The sequence below is a fragment of the Homalodisca vitripennis genome, chromosome X, assembly GCF_021130785.1.
Source record: "Homalodisca vitripennis isolate AUS2020 chromosome X, UT_GWSS_2.1, whole genome shotgun sequence".
NCBI classification, from domain to species: Eukaryota; Metazoa; Arthropoda; class Insecta; order Hemiptera; family Cicadellidae; genus Homalodisca; species Homalodisca vitripennis.
The window spans coordinates 86675222-86695164 of NC_060215.1; the positions used below are offsets into that span (position 1 = coordinate 86675222).

The following is a 19943-nucleotide window of genomic DNA, read 5'->3' on the forward strand; positions in this document are numbered from 1 at the left end:
CCAACTGAAAAAACGTAGATATATGACCAAAGTAACAAACTACTGTAAGTTAACAAATAATATTTTAGCTATAATTGGTATTTTTTATATTTATTTTGGCGCAGTGTCAAGAGTCTGCACTATCTACTCGTGGACAAAAACGATCGGCAGTATGTAAATTACCAATTGGTGAAACACGTTTTTTGATTATATAGTTTTTTTTTTTTTTTTTTTTTTTTTTTTTAGGGAGAGGCAGGAAAAATGCAATTACGCACGCAGGTGGCCAGCCTGTAGTGTGGGACTCCCCTAAAAACGGGTTTACCCACTAAAAAACCTCCTCTACTCTTTAGGATTCTAACCTGGGATTGTTTATCACATTACTTCAGGCTAGGCCTAAATTTGGCTTAAGCCCGTGGGGCTCGCTCCTTATCCAGCCGCTCGCTGAGGCCACTTCGCGGTCCAGATCGGGTTTCTTTTCCAAGAGGATGCCCCGGACAAACTGTGACAAACAATCCCAGTTCCCCTCATCCTCCATAATCTTTTCGCAGACCGTATCCACTGAAAAAACACTGAGTTTTCTTGTGGTCTCCAGGCGGTAGAATTATATAGTAACAGAATAACATGATTTATAAATAATATTTTAATTGAAGTTCGTTTTTTTGTGTCTATTTGTCAACGCTAGTGTGTCTGCTGGTTCTATGCTTCTATGTCTTTTAGCTCCTTGATAGTAAACAGACAATCGCTAATTTGTTTTATCCGTACGTCATATTTTGCGTAGTTGTAAATAAATATATTCTCTATAAATATACATCCATACATTTGTACGTAAATTTGATATATTCTGGAAGGTCATTTTATAACCTACCATTTTGATTACTTAAAAGGAGAAATGAGTTGTAATTTTTAATATATTCATGTTCCTGAATGTCTGCAAATTCCTTAGAAGTAACGTGGTGGTTTTCTTTTTTTTTTTTTTTTCTTTTTTTTTTCCCCCCTGGGGCGGCCTACTGCCATGCACTTAAGCCTCAAGGGCTTTTTGCGCACCCCGGAAACACCATGAGGCCTACCAGTCTACAACTTCAGCAGTTCAACAAACCGCCGAAAACAACCTATCAAGTCCTCCTGGGAAAATTCACCACCCCTGTCCAGGCTACCAAAGATGGCATACCGCTCTCTTGCTATTGCAGGGCAATCAAAGAGCAGGTGCTCAGCAGTCTCCTCCTGCTCATTACACCTTCCACAGAGCGGATCCTCCTGAAGGATGCCAACTCTGTGTAGATGCTTCTTCAGGTGACCATGCCCCGTAATGAGACCAATGACCTTAGAAGACATTGATCTGCTTAATGAGAGAAGGTCCGAAGCCACCTTGGAGGAAGGTGACTGTAATACCATTCTACTCACTCTCAAACCCGGGTGTAACCTCCACCTTCTCCCATGCTCCGCGCGAATCCATTTCGAGACAACCCTTGAGGATTCACACCTTGGAACACCGCAGAACGGTTGAGGGCCCGTCATAATTGTTGCTGAGCCCTGGTTGGCCAGGGCATCAGCTCTTTCGTTCCCAAGAATCCCCTCATGACCAGGAACCCAACAAACGGTTACATTGTTGATTCTGGCAAGGGAGGAAACGGTCTGATAGCAATCCCAAACCAGTTTGGATTTGATTGCGCAAGAATCCAGCGCCATCAGCGCTGCCTGACTGTCCGTGAAAATGTTAATCGTCTTGCCCCTATATCGCAGACGAAGATTCTCACGAGCACATTCCATAATGGCTGCGACCTCCGCTTGAAAGACTGTCGGATACGGACCCATAGGAACCACCAGCTCCCTACATGGTCTCACTCCCAAAATTCCAGTGCCTGTGCCGCTTTTTGTTTTGGAGCCGTCTGTGTACCATTCGAGCTCCGCTGGTGGAAGAGGTTTCTTCCCCTCTGACCAATCATCACTGGAGGGTAAAATAATCCTAAAGGGTTTGTCAAAGGAAAACTTTTGTGGCATCTGATCAGAGATCTTGTGCAAAACATCCTCCTGTATCAGAGTGCCAATTCTGCAATTGTGCCCGACCAGAGTCCCGTCTGCTGAAGACAGTAGGCACTCCTCCTGGCCATAGCTCGAATGACAATGTCCAGGGGGGCGAGATTAAGACAAGAGTCCAGAGCCGCGCCTGGCGCACTAGGAAAAGCCCCAGTGATAGCGAGGCAGGCCATCCTTTGGATGCCCGCCAGACGTGCTACCACCGTCTTGGCTTCCGTTTTTGGCCACCATACGACAGCTCCGTACATTAGTGCAGGTCTGACCACGGAAACATAAAGCCAGTACAAGAGCCTCGGCTTCAGTCCCCAAGGCCCACCTCTCACACGTCTGCATTGCATTAGAGACCACTTACCCCTGGCAATGACCCTTTCTAGATGAGGTCCCCAGTTTAGAACCCTATCTAGGATCACGCCCAGGTACTTGACCTCAGGCTTCAGCTCAACGGGTGAGCCTTTAAATAGAAAGGGACCAATGCCCTCCATCTGTCGCCTCCTGGTAAAGGCAACCACGGCAGCCTTGGTGGGGTTGACCGTGAGGCCAACCTTATCACACCAGTTTCCCACCATGTTCAGAGCAGCATTGGTCAGTTCCGTGATTGTTGTGTTGAACTTGCCACTCACAAGAATCACAATATCATCTGCGTACCCTTGTGCAAAGACACCGCTGCTATTCAAAGAATTTAGCAGGTCATCCACAACCAGGTTCCACAGAAGAGGAGAGAGGACGCCGCCTTGCGGACAGCCCCTCGTAGCCTTCGCACTAACACTTGCTCCCATGAGGGATGTGACAACAACCCTGTCCATGAGCAAAGCCCCTATCCAGTCACACACCTGACCATCAACGCCATGTCCCGAGACCGCATTGATGATCGCCTGAGTGGCTGTATTATCAAAGGCACCTTCAATGTCTCCTATGGCTACCTCTTTTGCCGCCAGCGTCTTCTCAATCCTGCATACCAATTGATGCAGGGCCGAGTCACATGACTTTCCTGGAGTGTAGGCATGCTGGTTAGGATGCAAAGGTCGCTCCAGAAGAGCTCCCTCCCAAACAAACCTGGCAACCATTTTCTCCATGGTTTTGAGAAGGAAGGAGGACAGGCATATCGGCCTGAAAGACTTCGGCCGATCCATGCCCGCCCTCCCCTGCTTCGGTATGAACACCACTCTGGACACTCTCCAGGATAGTGGGATGTACCTGAGAGCCACGGAGGCTCTGAACAGTCTGCACAGCTGTGGAAGGAGAATATCCAATCCCCGCTGCAAGCAAACCGGTCTCACCCCGTCGCCCCCAGGAGCCTTGTAAGGACTGAATGAGTTAATAGTCCACTCAATCCTACTGAAGGTAACAATACGGTGCGCCAGACTCCACTGCAAATGGGTGGCGCGACCCGCATGTCTCCCCTCACTTTCAGGTGGTTGTTCACCCTCATAAACAATACAGTCCGGGAAGTGTGTTCCCATCATAACTTTCAGAACTCCTTCCGGCTCAGTAATGTAAACACCTTGATCGTCCTTGAGACTACCAAGCGGCGAGATGGGATTCTTTGCCAATAGCTTTTGCAGCCTTGCACAGCCCTGCACACTGTCAATATCGGTGCAGAGCTTCTTCCAGGCTAACCTCTTAGCCGTACGAACCTTGCGGTTGTACAGTGCAAGAGCCTCATGGTAGGTGTCCCAAGTGCCCCAAGTTTTGGCTCTCCTGAATAGAGCCCTGACCCTCTTCCTCAAAGAGGCCAGTTCAGAGCTCCACCAGGCTACCTTTGATCTGTTTTTGTTGATAACCGGGCAGCTGAGATCGAAGGAGCCGACAATCGCAGAAGTTAGACCGTCAGCAGATTCGTCAAGCTGCGCCGCGCTGTGAATCCGTTTCCCATTAGTGGAATCAGAATCCAGCCGTGCCCTGAGGTTTTCCTTGTATGATACCCAGTTTGTGTTCCTCGGATTCCTATACTGAACTTTTTCCAGCATCTGTTCACCGATCTTAAAACAGATGTGAGCATGATCAGAGAGGGAAGGCTCGTCAGACACATGCCAGCCATGCATCCGACCAGCCATACCCTCCGACATCATGGTCACATCCAGTACCTCCCTTCTTGTCCTCGTGCGAAACGTGGGAACATTTCCCACATTTGCAATCATTAGACTACGGGACATTATTTATTCTAGAAGTAACTTACCTCTGTTATTGGTGTTGGTGCTGCCCCACGCCTCGTTGTGCGAGTTGGCGTCGCATCCCACCACCAGTTCCGCTCCACTCCTCCCAACATGGTCCACCAAGGCAGCCAGTTCCCTGGAGGGCGTGGACTCCGCATCATCATACGGTAGATATGATGATGCAACTAGCAGGGCTCGTCCAGTACCAGCCACCATCAACCTGACTGTGGCGAGATCCTTGCAACAAAATTCCAGAACAGGAATGCTGTCCACCTTGTTGCTTACAACAATACATGTCCTGGCATTTTCAACCTGGGCACTAACTATTTTCACCCCTGTCATTGAAAGCCCTGATATTTTTCCCTTGCTGATCCAAGGTTCCTGTATCAGAGCCACATGGAAATCTTCCGACAGGAAGCGTCTGCAGAATACAGCCGAGGCAGCCTTATTGTGCTGCAGGTTGATCTGAAGAACCTTGATCCCCATGATCAACCGCCCCACCCCGCGCCCTCAGCTGGACCTGCTCCACACCAATGAACACCCTCCAGCCCCTCCCCTTAAGAGTGGTTGAAGATTGTTCATCATCCATTAAAATTACAAGAGTTCTGGAATCTACCGTGTGGACATCTCCAACAACCCTCCAGTCCGACACAGAGATCCCAGCATTCTGTTTGTTAATGGCCTTGAGAATGGTCGCAGAGTTCTTCTCGGCCATGGGACCATCAACCCTTAGGAAGACCTTGGTAGATCTTATGAGGTCTTTGTAGTCACCACAGATCAACCCTATTCCCCCAGGGCCACCGATCCCCAGCCCCGGAGCCAGACCCCGCAGCCAATCCCTGGTCTCGTCACTGCCACACAGCATGACGAGAGTCCCCCTTTCCGGGAAACACCTCTTGAACTGCAGGCACACACCCTCTGCTGAGAGTACCTCGTCGAGAATGCGCCCCCGAAGTTCCATAGATTCCTCCTCTGAGAGGCGCCTCTCAGGAAAGTTCGCAGGGATCAAGACTAGCTTATGTCCCGTCAGAACTTCCCTGAATGTTTCTCCCAACCCCTCCTCTGTTGAGGGATTGGTACTCATCGCACGCGCTGCTTGCTCAGGAGGTGCGGTCGGGCGCCTCTTCGGCAGGGGTTTTTCCGCCGAAGAACCGCCCGAGCGCCCTCTCTTCCCAATAGGAGTAGAGACCGCACCTGCAGTTGCCTCCGGTGCTGCCTCCCTCTGTTTTTTCATCTTTCTTCTTTCATTGGCCGACATCTTGCCCGTTTGCCTCCTCCACTGACTGTCCGGAAGCCAGGTGCCGTCGGCCTTTTTCTGCTCCATCGCCCAACGCTTGCGCAGTTTAAAGGGGAGCTTAAGGTTGTAGTCCATTACACATGCTCCAGTGTCTGTGTCCATGGACTCAACCCTTCCGCTAGCATCATCGAGTACTACATCGTCGTCGATGGTGGTAGCGCTAGAAGAACAGGCAGATACATCCAAGGCCTGGGTGCCGGATGCAACTGCCCGTTGCAGTTCTTCCAGATCTAAATCTGTTGGTGTTTTTTGTTTTTTGTTAAAAGACTCCATAAAAGGTCCCACGAGTACCGAGGAAATAACGGTCCACCCAGCCAGAGCCCCGCATGACCAGGTAAGGCTATTTACGCTTGGGGGGGCGCCCAACCCCCAAGGGCTCCGTTTACGACGCACAACTCCTGCGCCATGCATCCCTTAGGCACGGGTCGCTTCACACCGTGGGATTGGGGTGCCCTCAGTCAAAAACAAGTTTTTGTGTGGTGCGATTCCAGGCGGACCCGGACTGGCACCACTACTGCGCGGCGCCGAGGGCCGTCACCGCGCAGAGTGCACACTCGAGACACTACCCTAGATCCTGGGGTTTTGTTGACAGCAGGGCCACCTCATGCAGGACGCTAAGTAGCGTTTATCCGAGCCCAACCATTGGTTAGATGGTTGGATTCGGATCCCCCTTCAGTCTTGAGCGACACCTTGGCGGTGCCGCCCCTGGAGAGGTACTTTCCCAGTTCATTTGGGATTCACCCGAACGTAAGGGTTAATATTGAATCATGTAATTATAATCGGAATTATTGAATCACGTCTCAAAGAAAACCAAACATTAAAGGGTAGAACTAAACTTCCCATGCCAGTAATTATAGAACTGTTAGAACTATGCACTCAATGCAATTATTGTGAGTTAGAGGGTAAAATTGACCGTTAAGATGAGGGAATGGCAATGGGTTCTCCACTGTCTTGTATTTTCGCTAATATCTTTATGGAAGAATTTGAGTGAAAAGCTTTGTCTTCAGCTCAGTTCAAACCGAAGATTTGGTGGAGGTATGTGGATGATACCTTTGTTATTTTTCCTCATGACACTGAATTAAATAAGTTTTTGAATCACATTGATAGTATTTCTCCTTCCATCCGCCTCACAATGGAAGTGGAAGTCCAAAACAAGCTTCCCTTTTTGGATGTGTGTGTATTAAGAGATAGGGATGTTCTTAAGACAACTGTTTTTCGAAAGAAAACACACACTGGAAAATATTTAAATTATCAATCCAACCATAAAAAAATCTGTCAAAGAAGGAGTAGCCTACTCGTTATTTGATATAGCAAAGAGCTTTTGCTCAGATAAAGATGGATTAAAAGAGGAATTTTAAAAATGGATTAAGAAAGTTGAATCGGATCTTAGAAGTAATGGATACCCTCAATTAGTAGTAAATAAGTGCAAACGAACCAGAAGAATCATTCCTGAGTCAGAAAAACAAAATAGTGATAAATTTACGTTTATCTCAATCCCTTATGTGCCGGGATTATTGGAGAAAATTAGAAGAGTAGGTAGAAAGTACAACATTAGAACCACGTTTAAAACACACAATACTCTTAGACAAAGTCTCGTAAAAACAAAACCAAAAAATGGCACACAGGATTCCAAAAACTGTGTTTACACTATAAAATTTAGTTGCAATAGGAAATAAATAGGCAAGACAAAAAGACCATTAAACATAAGGATAAAAGAGCACAAAGAAAACACGAGAAAGGGTCTCAAAGAAAAGTAAAATATAGCACATCATTATTGGTCCGAAGACCATCATATGAATTGGGATGAAGCCAACATAATACATTGGGAATAACATTTCTTCAAAAGGAAATTAATAGAGGCAACATACATTAAATTGGCAGACCAACTAATCAGTCAACCATCAGTCGAGATTAGGCCGCTTTGGTTGCCAATTCTAAAAAAAATGAACTAAAAAGAAAACCAAAAGTATCAAACGGATCAGATATTTGTAATAAACCAATGCGGAGTTACAATATGATTTTAAGAAGTACATCTAGCATGAACCAATAATAATAATAAAAAAGGCCCATTCCTGTCCCCCTTCCTTTTTATTTCCGCCATCTTGTTTCTGTCTGCCGTGACGATTGCCATTTGCTATTGGCCTCTGGTCAGTCTTAGGTAATTGGTAGATGATTGCAGATGTATTGTGACTTGTATTCTGTAGTTCAGTTTTAATGATTAGTGTTGTGTATAGTTTTTTTATTAAGTGCATGTTTTAGAGTTAGTGAAGTTGACACACAACATGGTGGTTGTGATTCCTGACATAGACGTGCCACAATGCTTTGGTATGATTTGTTTATTTTAACCTAGTTTGTAATTATGTATTAGGTTAGTTATTTACCTGAAGAAGAGATCAGATTGCAGATCTCGAAACGTAGTGTTACTGATATTTTGTTTCACTTAACGATGGCAAATGTCCGGAAAAATCCTGTTTCCTTCACAATCCTTCCATTGTAAAAACAATAAATAAAAAAAAACTTCAAACAAAGAAGGGTTAAATACAGTATTACAGTTGTCTATTTAGTGTGGAAATAGACTAGAGATTTGGAAATTTCTACTGGGAAAACCGGGAATTTGAAAAGAGGTTTTGAGTGGACACCCTGTCAACTCTCACTTGGTTATAACTCGAGGCATTATTGGTACTACTGGACCCTATTATTTCACATAATGTAGCTACGGTGGATTCAATTCGAATGTTGGGTTCAGCTTCACTTCATCTTCTGCTTAGTGCAGCGGCCAAAATCTGACACTGTCACAGGCTTGACTCCTGGAATCTGGAGTCCACGTCTGTCTGAAGAGAGAAAAAGTCGGTGGCAAAAGATTGAACAGAACTCTTTGCATTATTTCAACATCAGAGACATCTATACTATAAAAGAAGTGTGTTTGGTTTACCCAGCAGCCATCAATTGTAATCTAGGTGAAGAAGTGTTCTCATTGTCTCATCAGGTAAACAATTGAGTGCACTACAATTTGTTAGATATCATTGCACACAAGTCACACGTTTTCTATTATTGTTTAGTTATTCTTAATACATGGTCTAATACCTATTAAAAATATAAATATGTAATATTAATTTTTTTACTTAAAAACGAGACCTTTTGGGCTGTTTCATTTCCAAATTCTAGATTCAGGATTCTTAACATTGTTTTCTCCACAAATTCTGGAGTGTTTGCCACAAATTGTGTAGGACTTGAATATGAAGGTCCAATGATGCTAAACAATAATGCATAATTTTACAACGAGGACAAATAATCAAAGGAATAAATTAATTACTTTAGTCTTTTGAACCTTCCTGTGTGATATCTATTATTCTTACTCTAAATCAATTACATGATTGTTAATTTTAATTGGGATTTGAAGTAAAACATTCCAAAGAGTAGTTTGGCTTCATTCCCAAAAGCAAGTGGCTAGGTGCGTTCTATCCATAGAACATTTTAAAGTGTATAGAAGCTGGAGGGATTTTTTTGAAGATGAACAAATTTAAATAAGTGTAGAATAAAACCCCCTTTTACACCCCAACACTTTCAAATAGCATTACGTAGTGTGGATCCTAGAACTGATCTTTGAGAGTCTAAAGCTGTTTTAGTAGGAAAGTTTATATGTTTTGCTCATTTATACAAGTCTGTGCATCTAGTAAGGTTTCAGACTTAAAAAAAGTAAAATAAAAATAACTATGTTGCAGATCTCACATAAATTTCATAATCTTACTGTTTGTTATTAGATGGAATCGGACAGACTGGTTGGAGGCCTGTTTGAAGAGTCATCGGAGAAGCAACTGCAAATGTCTACATCTGAGATTCCAATGGTTAGCCCAGACTCGGGCTTTATTAACTTACTGCGCTATGGGATGCTTGCACTTAGGCTTCTACCCCATTCCAGTCTATCAAGTAGGTTATGTACTATTGTGAATCTGGTATTTTAGAATTGATTGTATGTATTCCAAATATACATAAACTATTTGGATTCATAAATTATTTGGCATTAGATTCAAAGACATACTTTTTGGTTAGCGTATTTGATTTGATATCAAATTTAATATTTACTTGCACACCCATATTAGCAACACAAGAGATAAGTTTTTAAAAATTTTATATGTTTAATACAGTTATCCTTCAATTTTTCTATGTTGGTCATTTTTGTAATGTTAGACACAGCTGTACACAATTAAAATGTGCAGAAGTTTCAGCCTCGTTGAGGAGAGCTATCTTCAGTTAGTAGATTTTTACCTGAAAATTGTATAAACAAAAATTCTTAACTACTATCAACATATTTTTCGTAATAGTTTGATTTTTGTGTTATTAGTTGCATTGATAGTACAGTGTATATTTAAAGTTCATTGAAACGATAAAGGAAGTTAGAGCAAGATTAGATTTAGTTCCACACTCTAACTTAACTCATGCTAAATACTCTAGCACTTTTTACTCCTTGCATACCATTCTTATTTATTTACCTATCAACCACACACATGTTGAACTGACAGATGGATGTTGCAGACCTGGTGGTAGTGACAGATGGGGTGATCTCTCTTCCTGACATCCATGTACTGGACCTTGTACTGACACAGCTGAGAACCAATGCAGTGGCAGTGTCATTCCTTCACGTTGGCAGCCAGTTCCACCCACACTGTGCACAAGGGCTTGTGCCTTACTCTGAACTCATGCAGTTCATCTCTTGTGCCACATTTGGGACCTACATCCCTCTCTCAGCTACTCGGGTTAGTGGCAGATATACGTGTTTGATTTTTGTTAAAAATAAAATAAAGTGTAACAAAGTGTGGGAAATGTTAACAATAGCGAGTCTGCTTTGAGTAAAACATGGGTTTATGGATATGACGTAGAAACTAAGGCTCAGTTGTCCCAGTGGAGGCATTCTAGATTGCCAAGACTGAAAAAGGCTCGACAAGTGCAGTTGAATGTGAAAGTTATGTTAACTGAATTTTTCGATTTTAAGGGCAAAGTGCATCATAAATTCTTATCACATAGTCAAACCGTCAATAAGGAGTAATTCCTGCAAGTTCAATGCCGTTTGCGTGAAGCAATCTAAAAAAACACCCTGATTTGTGGCAAAACAATTCATGGCTTTTGCACCATTACAACGCACCTGCTCACACACTTCATTACTTGCATGAGTTTGTTTTAAACAGTACTGTAACGATGCTCCAGCCTCCTTATTCTCCAGACTTGCATCCATGTGACTTTTAAAAATGTTATACTTTTTTATGTCATTTTACAAGCATAGATGATATTAAAAGTGCATCGCTTAAAAGTGCTAAAGTCTATCTCAATGTTCAAGTTTGAGAAGTGTTTCGAGGATGGAAGAAGCGCTGTCATAAGCATAATATCTAATGGGGAATATTTTGAAGGTGACAAAATTAATGTAGACAAGTAAATAAATATTTTTTCAAAAAATGAAAATGTCTGTTACTTTTTAACTGAGCTCATTTACTCGATACAGTGGTGAGTCACTAGTAAGACAGACATTAGCCGTACTAATGGAGGGGGTGTTAGCGCACCAACTGAAAGTGTGCATACCACTCAGACTCATCGGTAATGATCATCAGTACTCATTTCCAGTAAAATGGAGCGTTGTTCATACTTTAAAGAAAATCATGTGGTAATATCCTAAAGCAAAAGCAAATTATTATCTTGCTAGCACAGTACTTATGGTTTTACTATTCTGTATCTGATCGCACTGAATATTGGCTGAAGAATTTGGCCTCCCTGTGGGAACTATCAGGTACCCAGTTGCATTGCTCATTGGTATATGGGCTGTACAGTAGTATTGACCCATATACCACTACTACTGTACTGTACTGTTATTGGTGGTATTGTTGAGTAGTATTGGGATAAATATATAGCCTGTAACAGTTGACACTGATTGGCTATCTCTTGTAATGATGTAGGAGAATAATCAGGAGGTAGTGAATATTACCTTCAAGAAGACGGTGACATGATATTCCTTCTTTCTAAAAAAATTGTGAATATCAACTACTGTATTCTACGTAAACTGTGAAATGTAAGCTAAGTGCTAATTTGTAATAGGCTATGTTTTACATTTAAAAATAGTTTTAAAAGTATAATAACATACTAAACACAATATGGTAAAATTTATATGTATAAATTTAACAGTATGTGTTTAATTTTGTTGTTATTAATTTATTAGATAATCTAATAATATAAGAGGTGTTCACATATTAAGGACTTTATGTGTTTAAACTTGTTTTTTAATATTTACTTTATACATATTAAAATCTCAGCACAAGAATTGTAATATTTTGCTATTTAATCGTTCGTTTATTTTATGTTGACTTCAGAACTATGGTCATGGTGGTTTGAATACATACCATGAAGCATTTTTGACTTGGAGCTTCAAGAAAGGAGCAAGTGTTCATGAGCTGACCACACCAGTTCCCCGCTCAGGCGAGTGGTTTGTAAGGTATGTGGTTTAGCACTAATTGGTACCAAATATGTAAGTTTTCATTAGAAATGGTTTTAATGCTATTTTGATATATGTTAAGTTCGGATTGAAGAAGCATCAGCAATGTAAGTAATTCTTTTTGAGAAAAGATGAATAAAAACTCTTCCAACATTCCAACATAGTTTATTGATGAGTGACTGTAAAATAATCTATCAACTAGATAGCAAAACATTGTGTGTGTTTGTTTTGGGACAGCCAAAGAGAAAACTCGTCCAAAAATAGTGGCTTCCGGATAATACCAAAGTACCGCAGCATAGAGCAGACACTCAATGTCACTTGTATTTAGTGTTTGTTTGATCAATTTTTAGTTCAAAAATATTACACAAAGTGTTTTTTAGACAGATTATTTTATAGTGAATACAAAAACAACAATATTGGAAACATATGACCTTATTTTCATTATTGGCGATTTATTTTATAGACATCCGGTTAAACGGATGCTGGCTCTTCTTGCACATCTTATTGATGTCTGTAAAAATTGACGTTGGCACTGAAAGGGTTAATTCTATTGATAAAGCAAAAAGAGAAAAGTGTATACAGACAGTTGAAAACTTGAATTTAACATGTAGCAGTTGTAAACCATAGTGCCTTTAAAAAAATTCTCTTCTGGTGGTCCATCGAATTAAGGCACTATGTCACTCTCAGAACGTAGTGAAATAGCAAAGCTTGCTTGTCAGCATGTCAACTGTGTGACAAACTCATAGCTTTCAAATTAAATGAAAAAAATAAGTCGGCAGGCACCATTGGAAATTCAAGGCCTTTTGAAATTGAGGAGATCGACATGGTTATCACCATTTAGCAAATTGGAAAAGCAGCAGTACTGGATGCTATCTTTCCAAAATTTATTAAACTGTTAAGGTCTTAAGTTAATAATTGGTTACAAAGATATTCTGATCAGCAGTGAGATTGCAAAAAAATCAAAGGTCAATCAGTACCTGTATTAAAGTTGTATGAATACCCTAAAGAGCAGATAGTTATTAGCCGATAGCCAGACATTGCTAGTAGGACAAATCCACTTTGTTTCTGACCATCATTAACTCTTGCCTACTTTAGTTGTTGTTTGTTAGTTTTTCTGTCTGGCAGAGGTGTGTCAAGTGTTGTAGTTATGTAAACTATTGCAACAAGTTTGTGACAGATAGGGAGTAGTCCCAACTATCAGATCCATTGCAACAGTATTTCTAAATTATAGCTCATTGTTACATCTGATTATTTTTTCTGGATACACTTGGACAGGGCATTTCTAAAACCTGATTGCAATGCCAGTTGTCATAATATGTGCCTGTAGTTAGCAATGATTAAATATGGATTTTTATGATTTTTTTTAAAGGAGAGGCTGATCCCCTTTTAAGCCTTATTCTGTCTGTCCTCATGGGCTACTGGTCTGTGCGTGGATCTTATCAAACAGAATAAAGGGGAGAGTTGATACAGTACGAGGTTGATTGTACTGATAAAAAGTGCAACGGTCAGGAGATAAAGACAGGATTTGAACCTGCGTTATCTCTAACTCAGACCCAAAGTCCAACGACTTAGACCGCTCGCCATCGGCACTCCCAAAATGATTACATCTGTCATAGCAGTAATATGATAACATGATTATAGACATATTCATTGACTTACAAAACTGTTCAAAAAAGTTAGAAGAATTGATTACATAAGTGAAATTTATAGGTTACACTCATCACTGTATGCAATCATAAGTATAAAAAGACATGGTCAGCATCAAATACTTACAATAATAGTAAGCTACATACAATGTTGAAATATGTATAAAGCACTCAGCTATTAGGTTTGTAACAGATGTTATGTATTTGTATTTGTTTCTGTTCATTGGAATGTATTGATACAGCAATCAAAACTTCTACGGGAACCGGGAACCTCAATTATTGGTGAAAAAGCAAACAGAAGATGAAATGAGTGCTTCGTTAACAACTGTGCTCTGTTGCCGACTTCATGAAGGCTTCATGATCAAGGTAAGCTTCTCTTCAGCTCTGTTTTCTTAAGTATAAGTGAAATATCATATACATGCAATGTTGTAAATAAGTAACCAGTATATTAATCTCTCTATCAAGAATTTAAGCTTTTTATCAAGTATTTTGTTATAGTATTTGAGTAGAAAAAATTTAATTTGTTTTGATAATTAATAACTTTTGTAGCTGCCATAGAAAATCTAAATTTTCTGGTTCATATCATGTTGAAAATTTGCTACAGAATTATATTCTCGAAATATTACAACCTTGTTGTAGAGGTGCAGCTGGTTTGATATCTGTTAACTAAAGATGGCTCTCTACAGGAAGGTTTGAAATAAAGTATAAACAAGCAATGAAAAAATTATTATCAGTGATATTTTTCTTATAAAAATGAAAGATTTCAAGACTAATCCAAATTTAACAGAAATGTTGAGTCATATCCAGTAGTCAGAGAAATCTAGAAGTTACATGGTTGACATACATAGTTATCAAATACAAAATTAAAGATTGTGTAATGAATTATAATTCACTTGGATGTTTAGAAAATGGCTGTAAATGCAAATAGGGGCCTTAACGTGAGACCTTGTTTATGCAACTAGTCCTTGTTTGTACACTTCATCGTTGGACTTTGTTTGTGCACCTGTACACACACACACACACACACACACACACACACACACACACACACACACGCACACGCACACACACACACACACACACACACACACGCACACGCACACGCACACGCACACGCACACGCACACGCACACGCACACGCACACGCACACGCACCACGCACACGCACACGCACACGCACACGCACACGCACACGCACACACACGCACACGCACACACACACACGTTTTATTTATAAAGATAACTTATTACAAATAATCTAAGAGAAAACTTACTGTGCTCAATAACTTTTAATACCATATTAAATATTTTATAATTATTAAAATTTAAATAAATTCTTTATTTACACTTATCTATACAATTTGGTAAATAAACAGTCGGTTATAAGTTATCGAGCACTGTAAGATTTATTTTATTCTTTATTTACACTTATAATAATCTATACAATTTGGTAAATAAACAGTCAGTTAAAAGGATACTTAATACTTAGTCAATTAGTGAATATTTATAAACTAACTAAATATACAATTCTTTAAATATAACTGTGTTCAAATCCAAAAATGTCTGGATCTGATTAAGACCTGGCTATATGGATCTATTATTTAAGATCTGACCCATGTTTGATTTTCCTTTGGATTTGTCAATTCTTAATTCCTACTACTTCCTACTACTACTCTCCGAAATACCTGAACTGCATATAGCTGAAGAAATGAAATATCTCGGTGTCATTATTGATGATAACCTATAGTGGTAGCAGCACATAGACAGTCTATGCCTAAAGCTGAGCAGTGCTCTCTACACAATTAAAAGAACAAATATAATTACTCTGGATGCATGCATCCAGCTTATTCTGCATTTGAGAGTCATATCCGATGGTATCACTGTTTGGGGAGCAGCGTTAAAGATTCACCTGGATAGAGTCCTCATTCTGCAGAAGAAGGCAGTGAGAATTTTGGCAGAAATAAAAGTCAGAGGAAGTTGTAGGAGGTCTTTCAGAGAGATGAAAATCATGACGGTAATGAACATTTACATCTGTAAAGTAATCTGCTTGGTCACCGAAAGACAGCTAAAAAGAAACAGATTGCCACAGCTGCAAGAGGCATGGGACCAACTTCAATGTGCCAGGACACAGAATGACACTCTTTTTGAAAGGAAGCCCTCTTAACGCTGGAACAAGGTATTTCAACGTTCTGCCTGCCAAAAAGAAAAATGAAAATACAAAGGTGCTGAGGAGTCTGTTACTGGACTGGCTGAGTAACAAACCTTTTTACTCCATTTCTGAGTTTTTGAATTGGAAAGAATTTGCATTTTAATGTATATAAAGAATTATTACGTCTGTGAATGTGACTTGAGGTTGTTTCTGATCTTAATTATTGTGATAAATAAAGAATCTCTCTCTCTCTTTACATTACTAATAAAGCACACATGTGAGCTGTTATCATTAAAAGCATTAAAAACTCATTTTAATTAGTTAAACCTCACATAATTAAAACCATTTTAAATCAAAGTAGTGTGGAAAAAACTAGTTACAAATATTTGGGTTCTACATAACAAAATTGTTTAAAGCCAGCACTTATTACCTATCTGGCCTGTGTTAATAATGGATAGATTATCACAAACCAATGATGAAACTATGATTTAGCATTATACATAGATTGACTCTGGTGTACTTGTGGTAGAAAACCAGGTTGTTTGTTCATTCTTCCAGTGCGTGTATGTATTATGAAAGTATAAAAGAGGAATAAGTTATTCATTTCCGAAACGTATTCCACAATATTCTAGTGTTTAATGTAAAACAGATTTTTGTCCTATAAGCAGAAAACGGATGTATGTACAAGTGTATGCCCATAAATTTACTTTATACCAGCTAGAGATCCTAAAGTTAGGTTCTGAGATGGATAGAGGTACAACTCATACATCACAATTTATTAATTAGTTAGAGATGAGCACGATCTACTGCATAACACAGTTCAACTTCACGCTCACCCAACCACCGAGTCTTGCCTCACAGAGATTATTGCATTAAAATTGATTTTCTTTTAAAGTAGCTAGGCGAAAAAATTGAATTTTATTCAGCTGTCACTTTTATATTCGATTACCTTCAGAGACCATAAAAGTGACTTTTGTTATAACCATGAACAAATAACAAAAATTGAGTTGGCTCTAGCTTGGATTGTAATGATGGTGGTTGAAGCGACAAGTGGTTCCAATATGGACCTCCTTCCCCAAATGTGTGATATGTATTACACAAAAATAGTATTTTAGCATGTTGAACATATACTTAAAAGTGTGTTTTTTGTAATGTACAAATAAATAATAATTTCACGTAGGATAATATAACTGTTACCATATCAAACAGGTGAGGAAAACTGTACCACTGTTATTCTGTACTAATATGGGCTGTATGCTTAACACTAAGTCCCACATGAAGATTTACACAAAACATATTTACACTCACTGTAGAGTAACATAGACACCTGGGGCTGAAAGTGTTAATAACAATGGGAACATTGAGCTTCATGTTTTCAATTTCCTTATTGGTGTTCTAACAGTAGTACTACGTTAAACATTTTTCTGATGATTAAGATAGGCCTTTTAGAATGTTCAAATGTGGCAAATAAGCAACTTCTTTCCTCTGATTTATACCGTGACTGAGATATTAGACAATATCTTTATTAATTTTTTGGTCATTCTAAATCAATTCTTCTCCCAATAATTTTAGATTACTATACTATGACACATGTTTTATATTGAATAAACTTTTCTTTTGTTTACTGGGATGTCTATTAGATTGTTCATATCTGGTGTTTAGAATGTACTAATATATTAATACTGTACCATATAGTGTTATTTTACTTTGGATATTCATTTAATGCTCATGTACATAAATACTAGAGAGTTATGTATGTTTTCAGAACATAAATGTGAAAGAAAATCAGCTGGAGCTAAATCTGATGTTACCTTGGGCGAATCACATTTACATTGAATATGTTATGTCTTGTGAATGGCCAAATCCACCCAACAGCTCTGTGCGGTTCTCTATCTCTATAAAAGGTAATTATTCTCTGTGTATATTTTATAACGAAATTAGAAATTGGACTCACAAGCAACCTTACTATCCTCGACAATTACCTTATAACCTGGAAGATAAAACCCAACCTTTTAAAGAGGAAGGTAGCCTATTTTCACCTCATAAAAATAAACTGGCTGATTATAATAAGCTTAATATTAATTTCAATGGAGTCAAAATTATCCCCTACATAGTGAATTATCAATACTATATACAGGATGAATAAAAAGTCTGTCCTCTCATAAACTTACAACAATATGTCACTCATTGTGTTGATTTGTACATAGCTCATAATTCTCTATGAATGTGAGCAACTTTGAGATGACTTGTCTACAAAAGACCTTATAACTGAACAAAGTTACGTGTGATGAAAGTTACAATGGAAGTTTTTGTTGTTGATTTTCATTCCCAAACTCTCTTACTTCACCAGAACAGAGATTATTTTCCAGGCTGCTTTCATATATGTAATATGAATAAAAAGAACTTTTTGCTCAATGTGTATTTTAATGTATAACTATTTTTAGAATAATAATAATCATTTTTTTGTAATAATATTAACTTGCATAACAAATTATCTAAGAAAAGACAGAAAAAGTGTAAAAAATATTAAAATTAATGTAATTGTTAAAAATGTAAGCATCAAAATAAGAAAAAGGAATGAGCATAATGTTTTTATGGTGTACTAAACAGTATTTTGTGATGAATGTGTATTTAAACCTGAATGTGAAATGATTTACCGTTCACCAAAACTATTACATGAATAAAACAAATTTTAACTATTATGCCAATATAAGAAAATAATTATGTTTTGCAAGGTATTTCCAGATAAACTATGTTTCAGCTCCATATGAGTTTCTTCATGACATAACCTGTCTAATGAAGAAGCAGTTTGAGTCACCCTATCGACAGGCTGTTGTCACTCGCTTCTGGCTGACTATTAAGACTCTCGCTCAGTCTGATCTGCTCCTTGCTCACCTCGACTCCTTCTCTAACAACACTCTCTCTTTTACCCTACCTGAGAGTATTCGAAGTGGCATGCCTCTCTTCTACCTGCCCTCTAACAATGGCCCCCCAACACTCTCCTCCAGGTAACCATGATTTTAGTAAAGTAAAGGTTCGCAAACATCGTGTTTGATCTGAGTTAACAAAAAAGCTTACTGGTGTAACTATTCTGTTATGCTGTTTCTTTCTAAAAGCTCTCCTAATATGGGCAGGTATTTCAAAAGTTTTTCTTAGTTTTCTATATTTTTCAATATTTTAATCAATATTGTTATTAATAAAAGTTATTCTTTTTATTAAGCTGTGTATTGTTTATAATGCTATGACTTCCAATAGTTTTTCAGTAATAACAGATTTTTCATCTCCTGGAAGAAAAATTGCATGAGGTACTAGATTGGTATGTTAAAGCAAATAGCTCCCTGGGCTAGCTTCGGCTTATAACAGTTACATGTAAGAGGGTGTGAAGACAAAATTATATTCCTATCACATAATAGCTATGGTCCGGAGGGTTGACTCAATCAAAATGTTGAGTTCAGCTGCATTTCACCTTTCACTTAGTACAGCGTCTGAAATATAATGCTGTCAGGGACTTGGCTCTTAGAATCTGGAGTCAACATCTGTCTGAAGAGATCCAAAAAAGACGGATGTTTCAAAGTTGGTAACGAAGAACCTCAAAATGGACTCTTTGCATCCTTGCGACATCAGAGATACGTAGACTACAATGTCAAGTGCAATCTAGATTAATAGGTATTCTCATTGTCTCATCAGATACACAAAAAATGAGACAATGGATGAGACAATAAGAATCAATTCATCTAGACTGCACTTGATTTTGTAGTCTTAAATATATCTGAAGTCGAAACAGTGCAAAGAGTTTGTTTTGAGCTTCTTCGTTGCCGACTTTTCTAGATCTCTTCAGACGGACGTGGACTCCAGATTCCAGAAGTCAAGTCTGTGACAGTGTCAGATTTTAGAAGCTGCACTAAGAGGAAGGTGAAATGAAGCTGAACTAATTAATAGCCTATTCCTATCATATTACAGATTCCTTAAATGGGGCTTGCACTCTGCCTTACTCCCATCAAACCTTTTGAAAGTCATCATGTTCACCTGTAGATAGATAAAAAGAATTAACTGGTTACAGGAACTTTTGATTTGCTTACAATATATGGATATTTTATTTTTTCAATTTATTTATCCATCTAATCGATACGATTGTGGGGACATTTTGTCTATAACTCGTATTCTTTAGGCTGGTCTTTCACCTTGAATTTCGAATAGCCCTCTCTAACCT

At 39.1% G+C, this 19943-nt stretch overlaps 1 protein-coding gene across 3 annotated transcripts in view; it reads left to right on the top strand.

The window, feature by feature from the left end:
• Positions 1–19943, top strand: part of LOC124369311 (KICSTOR complex protein SZT2-like) — a 295343-nt gene that overhangs the window by 28979 nt on the left and 246421 nt on the right. For all 3 annotated transcript variants that reach the window (XM_046827256.1, XM_046827257.1, XM_046827258.1), the window contains exons 7-12: positions 9225–9390; positions 9997–10217; positions 11817–11938; positions 13827–13950; positions 17499–17637; positions 18495–18741. In XM_046827256.1, coding sequence (XP_046683212.1) covers positions 9225–9390; positions 9997–10217; positions 11817–11938; positions 13827–13950; positions 17499–17637; positions 18495–18741 — 1019 coding nt within the window. The remainder of the gene's footprint in view (positions 1–9224; positions 9391–9996; positions 10218–11816; positions 11939–13826; positions 13951–17498; positions 17638–18494; positions 18742–19943) is intronic.